Source organism: Meriones unguiculatus, chromosome 3, assembly GCF_030254825.1.
Source record: "Meriones unguiculatus strain TT.TT164.6M chromosome 3, Bangor_MerUng_6.1, whole genome shotgun sequence".
Taxonomy (NCBI): Eukaryota; Metazoa; Chordata; class Mammalia; order Rodentia; family Muridae; genus Meriones; species Meriones unguiculatus.
Genome location: NC_083351.1, coordinates 175,942,966 through 175,953,536, shown reverse-complemented (window position 1 = coordinate 175,953,536; position 10,571 = coordinate 175,942,966). Strand labels below are relative to the sequence as shown.

Here is a 10,571-nt window from a genome sequence, read left to right as displayed (position 1 = left end):
AGATAAGGATGCAGGGACAGCAAGCTGATGCCGCCGGCTTTGTGGCCTCTCCGTGCTCATACTGCTTTTCCCTCGTGGCCACACTTTGGGTACCACACGCCCAGACAGCGTGCTCATGCTAAGCCGAGGAAAAGATACAAGAAAAGAGGAAAGGAGCACCCAGCTGGGTCCTTTTCTCTTGCCACGGGACAAAAAGTTTCTCAGCCAGGAGCAGCAAAAGTGATCAACATGAGATCTGTTTCAGAAATTTTGCTTGTGTCATTGTAAATGCACAGGAAGAACATACACGGTCACGAAATGGGAAAGCTCGATTAGAGCGAGGACAGCCCAGCCTGGTCCAGGGAGTTTGGCTCTCGCACCTTACCTCTCTGCCGGAGAGGATTGACCCTGTGACCTCTCAATTCTTCCCAGCGCCAGCAGTCCCCTATGGAGCATGTAAGTACAGCCAATCATAGACAAAGCATGTTTATTTTCACGTCTGAAGAGCAAACAACGTGCAGACACATTTGACACATTTACAGACTATTTTAACGTGTTTCCTATTCAAATATTACCTATTATATAAATTCTTATGAATACTTTTATTTTAAAAAAAAGGATTTGCATTTTGGGGAGAGATTCTTATTCTAACGGTTAAGACAGTGCAATGTCCTGAAGGGGACCAGGTTTGTGAGCTTGCTCAGTTCCCGAGGGGGTCCTCCCTTCCTCCAGGACCAGCGCAGAGGAATGGCTACACTTCCGGGGGGGACTAGTCGCCATCACTCTCACTTGAGCTGCCGCTGGATGACTCACTGCTGTCTCCGTGGCGGGTGCTAGGGCGCCTGTGGAAGGGGGACCTTCTTGAAGGCCAGGAGCCTCTCCGTGGTGACACCCCTTTATTCCGGGCAGGATCATTCTGTCCATAACGGTCTGTTCTGCTGCCTGCTATCATAACCTCCTCACTACTGGAAAGGTGAGAGGAGTCACTTTTAACCTCTTTACCGAAACAATGAGAAGAAAGAACCAGGCCCTGGCTTTTGCCTTTCCCTGGAAATCTTTGTTTTTCAGTCACGGTCACTTGGTTCCTTTTGGATGCTTCTCCATCTTTCCGAGAACTGCCTTTGCTGCTCTTGGGAATTTCACTGTAACTGGTGCTCCCTGCGTTATCGCCGCCTCCCCCTTTGGCCGCCTCTTTTGAGGGCTCCCTGGGATAGTGGAATTCTACTTTCCCTTGGTGAGCGTTTTGGCTGCCTGCATCAATTCTGTTTCCTTCTTTTCCAGGGAGCTCCCTGAAATTGGTACTGCCTGTGATTTCATTGCTGCCGCCCACGAGGCTCACGCCGGCCCCTCCACCCTGGGCAGCTTTGTCTCTGGTGGCAGCAGCATTGCTGTCCTGTCCTTCTCTCCCTGGGATCTCGTTAGAACTCAGTCCGCTCCTGTGTGGGTTAACAGTCTCAGCTTTGCCAGAGAGTCCCGTGTGACCAGCTGAGCTTTCCGGACCAGGCCCAACAGCACCTCCTGTGCCGGGAAGGTGCGCGAAATGTTGCCCATCACCACTGAAAGGAGGGATGTCATTATCCCCCCTCACTTGAAGATCTGGGGAGCCACTGCCTTCGAAGTCACGGGGGATCTTTCTGATTTGGGGGAGGTGTGTTAGGTAGTGGGTGCTTCGGCGGGACTTGCGGGTACGTTTGCTTTTTCCCGGGCTGTCCTGTGATGGCAGGTAGCCCTGCCGATTCATTTCATCCTTTAAGTGGCCTTTAGCATCCTTGACATCTGCTGGAGTCATGCTTAGGCCACTCTCGGGTTCCTCGTCTTTGTTCTCACCCCTCCGTAGTTTGGTCCCAGCCACCGGTGTCTTCACAGGCTGCTGCGTGATTCTTTCGATGAGGGCCGTGCTGTAGCTCTCCTGGTCGGGCAGGTTAAGGACAGCCTCCTCTCCGCTCTCTGCTCCTTCACCCGCCATGCGCTCAGGGTGCACGGAGGCTGCTAAGTGCCCGTGGACGCTGCCCTTGTTGCTGGTACTGCTGTCTTCGTTCAGTGCCTGTGGATTTACAGAAAGATCCGGGTCTTACTACTTTGGTTATTTCTGTTGACTTCAAAAAGACACAAGTGGCAAGATCAACTGACACTCTTTAATGCTCTAGCTTTTCTTGAGCATGTTACCATCTTGGTCGTTATAATTAAAGATTATCATAGATGAATCTGAAAGAAAGACGAATAGATGAAAGTTCCTGTAGAGAGAAAAGGCAAGAGCCAGGTAGAAGCCTTAAGATGTGTAAGGAAGATGGCAGTGATGCTATGCCATTCAGGGCCGTGGTGAGCTGCCTCAAATGAGATAAGAGACAAAATGGCCAAATGAGTTTATCCTCATTATTTTCACTATGTGTGAGTGTCTTGCCTGTATGTGCATCTGTGTACCATGTGTGTGTGTGATGCACACAGAGGCCAGAGAGATCACTGGAGTCCGTGAAAGTGGCTGTGAGCTGTGTGTGAGTGCAGGAACGCAAGCCCTGGGCCTCTGGGAGAGCAGTAAGTGTTCTTGACCACTGAATGGTCTCTCTAGGCCCCAAATGGTTCCTAGGCTCTCACTCCAGTGCTCACTGAAGTAACGATATTCTGCAAGTAAGGCAGGTAGCACAACGTCTCCCTTTAACCAAATTCTACATAAATGATGGCAGCTGCGGGGCTGTGATCCCTGGGTGGAATGTTAGCTTGCTTCCCTACATAGTGATAGCAACACTTACTTCCTCATAGGATGCACAGCTGTCCTGCCAGTCTCTAGGCGTCACTGAGGTGTATGTAGTGGCGGCTCCATAGAACTTCTTCTCTGAATGTGGCTGTGGGTTCTGCAGCCTGTGGCCTCCGATGTGTCTGAAATAGGGTTTTGATGTGCCTGATCTGTTGTTAAGAATACTGTGTGTGTGTGTGTTGAGAAGCATGGAGTCTGCGTGTGTGTGTGTTAATGTATGAATGTTAGAGGATAATGTATGGATGTTAGAGAATAATCGTGAGAGTTCAGACTCCCCTTCTGCCAGGTGGGTTCTGGTGAGAGTTCAGGTGGTCTGGCTTGGTGGCCATTTCTGAGCTGTGTTACTGTGCTCCTCTGCCTGCTTTAAAATGTGCCTTGCTAAGTGTTTGGAGCTGTGAAACTATTGACTCAGCTCACACTGCAACTGTAGGAGAGAACTGTCTGTGGAAGTTCATTATTCTGGCAGAGCTTGTTAATCTGACCTCTCCAAGCACCTCCAAGCATTTCCATTTGTCTCAATAGTAAGATATGATTAGAAATGATTTACTTTTATAGCTCCAAGCTTATTCTGAAAATAGGTAGAAATTTGTTATGAGGGAAAAAATGCAAAGGAAAAGAATCTGTACTGATTTATGTCTGGCTAGAAAATATTCTAAATAGTTGACTTTAAGTCACTGAGTTTCAGAAAGCTTGGCTCAGGCGTTTATGTTTATTTACTCACTCTGTTAAGATGTTTTTAGCTAAACAGATGGGTTAGAAAAATCAGCATATGAATTAAATTTTAATTTAAAAAATTAGTATTTTTCTTCTTACTCTTAGAGGAAATTTTGTTCCATTTTTGGTGTTTCTATTAGTTTTCTATTATCATTTTATAATAGAATAATATAATAATGCTTAGTAATGATGGTGTGCATTAAATTAGAAGAGTGAGCAAAACTGTTTTGTATAGAGAAACATGAGGCTGTGTTTTAATTTTTCCACAGGACAGCTGAACGTTTGTTTGAGAAACTATTTTAAAGTATAAAAGGTTTCCTGTCCTGCATGTGCTCAGGGACGTGCTCTCTGGCCGCCCTTGGCTGCGTGACCGGTGAGTCAGCTGCCCTGCCTTCTCCCTCTGTGCCTTGCTTCACAGCGTTCTTTCATTGCCGAGCAGCCTCTCCCACTCCTTCTGTATTCCCCAATCTTATTGCTTGCCCACAACCTCGCTCACACTTTCCACTGGGTGGCTTTCTCTGAGCAGCACCCCGGAACTGATTTCTTCCTATTCCCAGCCCCTGATGTGTAATTCGGGGGGGGGGTGGGGATGCCTTTCACATAACACTTTCCACAGCCTGTCTTGGGTTCTCTGTGTCTCTGTTCTATCTTTAAGTTCTGAGAGAGGAAGAGTGGCATTTTTCTCGGTTTGTTTCAGCTGGTGTCATAGTTTACTCACAGGAGGCACCAAAAACGTGTATGTCAAATCACAACCAAAATTAACTAACTTTAACAGACAGATTGGCACAGCCTTAGAAACAACCATACGAAGGAAGCCTAGCAGAGGAAAACCAAGTTCTACTGGAGAATTCTTACTCGCATGGGAAATGAAGCTGGACTTGGGAAAGTAAACAGTCCTTTAGTGGGAGGCATTCTAAACTCTTTGCAGCTCTTTGGGCAATGATTCTGCAAGAGACCATTGAGTGAAAAGACTTATTGTCATCCGAGTGACAAGGGCCTCATTCTTTCTCTTCACTGTGACTGGGCATGGATGAAGTTTAAGACACCAAGACGTGTGTCAGTCTTTAAGGCAGGATGGCCTGTCCTTGGGAGTCTACCCTGCTCCAGAATATGTTAGAATATGTTCAGAAAGCCTCCTCATGAAATGCAGGGGCACAACAAAATGACAATTACAATCCCCAGGGTCTACCGCGGGCACACTTGTGGAAGAAGGTCCTAAACCAGAACATGATTTGGGCCAAAGCAGTGGATGGGGATGAGGAGGCTTCTGGGACACAGAGTTGCGTTGCATGGCAACGTCATGGGGGAGTGTGGGGAAGGAAAAAGGAAGGCGGCATCCACAGCTGGAAACAGCACAGCACTTTGTCTCCCCTAGTCCAGACTGTCGCACGTAAAGGGTCTCCTCAGAGCCACCCACCTTTATGCCACATTCAGCATAGGCATGTCTTTCAAGGTGACCCTTAAAAATTACGCACAAACCCATTCCGTTATATTAAGGTGGGTTTTGTCTCTTAAGAAAGGTTCTGGATTCCTTCCTAAAGCTGCAGGATATTTTTTAACTTGGGAGAAGTCAAGTTCTGCCTCTGACAAGCGGCAGAAGGTACAAGGTAGTACTTCTCACAACCACAGGATGGCGTGAACAGGCCACCGCAGAAGACAGCCACCAACCAGGCTCTCATTTGGACTGATCTTGAAATGTGTTTTTCCCGAGTGTCACTGTCACCTGTCTGTCTTTCACGATGAGTCAATCTTACCACCATCTGTCAGTGGAGCTGCAACATAGGGGTATATTTCCAGAGTAGAGGGAAGAGGGTAACAGAAGAAAGATGGGTTTACCATACTCATGGCTAAGGTCTAGCTGGCAAATGTTGGCAAATGAAACCTCCAGCTTTTATGTTTGCTGTTTGGACCTCCGTAACTTTCAGCTGAGATTCAGAACATAGACATGCAGTTGCCAGGAGAATCCATGGTCGAAATAAGCTGAAATTTGGCAAATCTGATAGGATTTGCTTCACCCCCTCTCCTTATGAACTAGTTCCTTTCTAGAATTCCCTGTCAAAGCTATTGAGCGCCTCTCCTTTCTTTACTTGTTAGTTTGCTTTCACGTGCAGCTTGTGGTAGTAACAAAGTCCCGGCATCCTTATGAAACCGTCTGAAAGCTGTGTGGCAAACCGTTGTGTCATTTGAAGGATGGAATCACCCTGAAAATAAGCCATCGATATTTGGGATGTTTGCATCACCTGTTGTAGGAATTATAATGAACTAGAGCATGCCAACACTCTGCTGAAAACTGTGCATTTCTGGCTGCGCACCCAGGAACATTTCAGCAGTTAACATTTTCTTGCTGTTTTTTTTTCTTTTTCTTTCTCTTTACAGAGCTAGAATAGTTATTTGAGAGGAATCATTGTTTTCACCCTCTGCTCCTCCACACAGCTTTGCCTAGTTTTCGGTCTGTGATTGACGTGTCTGCCAGGAATTTCAATCTCACCAAACAGAGCACATTTCTTCAAACAACAAACATTCCCTTCCTTTTTCTTTTACTGGATTGTATTAATGTGCAAAATCATGCTGCCAGAAAGAAGACAGGACCCACTTTTCCTTAAATATTTGTTAGGAAAAAAATCCTTCCCACTAGATGGCGATGCTTCTCTTTTAAAGAATCGGTTTCCGGCATGGAGGCGTGTCCCCGTGGCACGGAGCGGAAGAGGCAGGCATGGGGCTCCAGTTAGGAGTGGTGGTGGCCCCTGGAACCCTTGGGAGAGAAGCATTCATTTGCAGCCCGAGGTGCTAAGTGTGAGTGAGGTCAGCCAGAGTTCAGGGTGTTGGCGATAGTGTAAGCCGGCAGCTGTGCCGGGGTGTGCCGCGCTGAAGATGCGCACGCGTCGGTGCCAGCCTGCGTCTAGTGGTGCCCCTACCCTGTGGTGCCCCTACCCTGTGATGCCTAGTGGCAGATCATTTCGCCCTGGCAAGGGAGAGTGGACGTGGCCAGCAAATCAGGCAGTCTTTCTGACCAGTGTGGAGGCGACAGTGTGTGTTCAGGGTAGGAGTTCAGGGTGTGGTGGAAGAGCCTCTCCTTCTGAGGCTCACTGAGGTACATAATGACCGGACACGGAGCAGCGGACACAGGTAGCCCCGGCAGACCTCGTGAGGTGTCACACGAAACATAGGACCGGAAAATCCTGGGCCAAGTCTTCTGTGTACAAGATGGTGTGACGATTCCTCGGATCTGAGTATTTCCGTTTTCTTCCTCCCTCTGAAAAGTTCTCGCTCATCTCTGATGTGGCAGAGGGAACAAATGAGTTGCATGCTGGTGCCATGCGTGTGGAAGCAGGCGCCATGGCGGATCAGTCACAGCAGAGAGGGGAGTCCCAGGGGAAGAAGAGAAAACAAAGAAAAGACAAGCAGTCTGGGGACCACCTTGTCCACATGGCCCTTCGGCCTAGAGCAATGGCTCTCAACCCTTCACAGGGGTCGCCTAAGACCATCGGAAAACACAGCTATTTACGTTAGGAGTTGCAATAGTAGCAAAAGTACAGTTAATAAGCAGCAAAGATAATTTTATGTTTGGGGTCACCACAACATGAGGAACTGTATTAAGAGCGTTGAGAAGGCTGAGAACCATGGGCCAGACGGAGGGTGCTTTTTCTAAACAGCACTCAAAGTCATGGGTTTCTCTTTATGGGTCTCTACTCAAATTGATAAAAATCTCCACAGAAATGTCAACCCAGGTGGCAGGTGAAAGTATCCCATTATCTGGACTCCAAGGATTTGTCTGCTAGTCTATTTCATTCCAGACACAATTGGTTTGTCAGTAACATCTTACGGTTTTAGGACACAGTATATTTGCAGAGTGCTTCACAGTTTGCAAAGGACCTTTGCCTAAGAAACATGTGAGATGAGCAGTAGAAAAGAGAACGCCCACACAGACACAGCTGGTGACAGACAACCCAAATAGCATCCTAGAGTCTCTGCCTCAGAATCCCAAGACTGAAGCAAAACAAAACAAAACAAAACAAAACAAAACAAAACAAAAAAAAAAAAATATATATATATATATATATATATATCAAAGCAGCATTGCTTGAAAGAATGTTAATGTTGTTAATATCCTGAAGTGTATATTAAATCTTCAAGATAAGTTTTGTAATTTTATTCTTTATTACATCTATTTATTGGGTTAGTTCTTCCATGATTCTGTGAATATGAATCTAAACTTACCCCATTTTTATTACTATCAAAATGAGCTGTAGGGAGAAGGGTGTAGAGATAACATGGGTAGGTGTAAAGATGATGATGTGATCGCATGGAAGCTCGAGTGTCTCCTAACAGAGCACGCACGCACACTTACATGCACATTTATGTCTGTGTTAAATGTGCTCTTGCTGACAGAGGTTAGCCTGGTACAGTTCCTTATGCATCGAGACTGAGATCAAAGCCCCCCTCACTTGCATAAGATGGATAGTAATTGAATTGCAGTGCTCAAACTTCACCTTCTATTTTTTACACTTTAAAACAGTTTGAATTTGGCTTATAAGACACGTGCACATGACTTACTATACGCTCATATTTATACAACAATTTACTGTTACCTAATAGAGGTAATTGTTAGGAGGGAGTGTACCTGTGAGAAATCCCTACACTTCTCAGTACCCAGTGTTGTCCCTGTTCCCCTGATGAGCCCTCCTTGCTCCTCTGACATCTCTTGGCAGTTGCCCTGGACTTGACTGTGGCTCTGGAATGGAGGTGACATTGCCTGCCCCTAGGAGGGAAGCTGGCAGCCCCTTGACGGGTAGTCACTGGCCTGACCCTTTACTGGAAGCTGGTTAGAAAGAACACTGGTTGTTCCCTGGAGCGTGCTGCTCCAAATAACTCATTCTCATTCGGCTGGTGGGTCACCAAGATCCACTTGGCCGGCACCCTCCTTCAGCGCATGCCTGATGGTCCTCGTGTGCGTCAGGTGGGACCAGGCTGCTCCACACAGCCCCGAGCACTGTTTAAGCATTGCGTGTGAAGCGGCTGGCGTGAGTCCCTCATTTCACACAGATGGCAAGGTTCAGCCCTGTCCGTTACCCAACTGCTCACCCACTGGCTCGGGGCCTATATTTAAGTGTGGTCAGCATGGAATGAGCACCTGTCTCCTGAGTTCCCCCACCCAGAAGGTCACTCTGAGAGCTAGGATGTTCGGTAAGATGTTATCTAATTAGCCTGGTGTCTGTCTGAATCTCAGAAAACGTCTGCAGTGTTCAGCGTGGACCCAGGATACCTGGATCACATCCTGCGTGTTCATCCAGGCGAGTCGGAAGAAGAGCAGACAGAAGAGGCAGTGGGAGCTTCCTTTAGGTTAAACTCACGGGCGCCAATTCCAGTTCAGCCTCACCAAAGAAGGAACATCTTTGACAGGCTCTCCCCGTGCCAGACGCTGCCGGGACACAGACATTCTAACCCCTCACAGTGCTAGCTGTGTATTTAGTCAGCCGGACACACATCAAATTCTTCAAGGTTCTGGTAAAGCCTTACAAGGTTCTTCTGATTCGTTGTGGTTCTAGTCCTTGAGCATAACTCACTAATCTTGGCTGACTTAGAGCGCTGTGACTGGCTACTGGTTTCCTCAAAGATTCTTGAGGAGGCAACATAGAGGTATCCTATAGTGCGTACACAGTGGCAGCCTTCTGAGCTTAGTGCGTCACGCTCCACCCTTTATACAAGCTTGAAAACTCTAGAGAGAAGATGTTGTGATGCATGAATGAACACTTACAGGTGCTCTCCAGGTGAAGCTGAAGAGGAGCAGTCCCACGGACAGAGCCTGCATCTTCAACGGCTCTCTGAAAGGAGAACAGGAATCCGTGAGCAAACATCCTTCCCACATCTGTTCATCTCCTTTTAATATACAGAATTACATAGCTTACGTAATTACGTTTTTGTAAAATTAGAATCCACATAAATATATGTAGTTTGCACAACTAGTTCATAGCCAAGGGTTAATATTTTAGTCTGTTTTCCATGTCTGATTATTCTCATGCAAAAATGAAAATCACTGACTATAATTAATCTAATAATAAATTAGTAGAAATTAATTTTATAGACATATAATTTTTTTTTTGCTTTACTGGTAACCTGACATTTTTCCCTTAGGAAAATGTTATTAAATGCCTGTATAATTGAAAGTTACAGTAAGGTAACATACCAGATCACACCTGAATTGTCGGGTGTGTCAAGATGGCAGATACAAAGGTGAGGAATGGAATCTTACCAATCTCATCAATCCAGGCTAGTACGCAGCGTACATCTTCATAGTCACTAGCTATATGTCTGAGTTAGTCACTATGCGTGGGCCAGAAAAAGAAACTGCTGGAGCAATTTTTTTTTTCTGTAACTGGAAGCATTTACTAAATATTAAAACAAGCTGAGCACCATTGTAAGAATTTTACATGTATTTGTCTATTTAAGTCCCACAACAGCCCAATGAAAAAGATGGCTTTACAGCTGGTTTATAGATTAGGAAACAGTCAGAAAAGTCATATAGTACATCCCATAACTCATGAATATTAATGCGCAGAACTGGGTTTGGTGTTGTGGCAAAGCAGCTACAGTACCAGTGCCCCCAAGCGACACTCCATGGCACCTCAGGTAGGTTTCTGTTCTTCCATCTTATGAAATAAAAACAACGTGCAGTCACCTGAAGATGACCCCGTTTTATATAAAGTTCAATACACTAATCCTTGGAATGCTACATTCAGTTATGGATTAAAGCGCATGTGTAGAGCGTGGCAAACTATTGCTCGAATCTAGTGGGCTCAGCTAAGTCAGCCATCACACTGAAAAACTATCAACCTAGCTCCAGGCAGCAATCTGTTGGTCTTGACGAACATTAAATATTTTACTGACACATAAACATAGAACAACCAATATGAAAATAATTATCTGATTGTTGAATGGAAATAGTTTTTTTTTAAGGATAGAAAACATAAAACTATCTTTATTGATGCTTAAAAAGGCATTTGATGACACTCAACATGCCTTCATAATAAAAGTTCTTGAAATGTTAGACGTAGATGGAACTCATTCCTTAAAATAATAAAGAGTATGCACAACAAATATATATCTAATATTATATTAAATAGAGACA

General features: G+C 45.7%; 1 protein-coding gene across 1 annotated transcript; it reads right to left on the bottom strand.

Annotated features, from left to right (window-relative positions):
• Positions 1-621: 621 nt before the first annotated feature.
• Positions 622-9,376, bottom strand: Mepe (matrix extracellular phosphoglycoprotein). Its single transcript, XM_021659709.2, has 2 exons — positions 9,201-9,376; positions 622-2,023 (listed from the first exon to the last, which is right to left on the bottom strand). Exons 1-2 carry the CDS (start codon positions 9,309-9,311, stop codon positions 749-751), a joined length of 1,386 nt encoding a protein of 461 aa, XP_021515384.1. The 5' UTR covers positions 9,312-9,376; the 3' UTR covers positions 622-748.
• Positions 9,377-10,571: the final 1,195 nt, after the last annotated feature.

Excerpts from the sequence above, each read along its gene's own strand:
- Mepe (XM_021659709.2), bottom strand. The coding sequence starts at position 9,311 with ATGTGGGAAGGATGTTTGCTCACGGATTCCTGTTCTCCTTTCAGAGAG. Across the intron at positions 2,024-9,200 it reads GCTTCACCTGGAGAGCACCT|GCACTGAACGAAGACAGCAG; the intron begins GTAAGTGTTCAT and ends GTAAATCCACAG.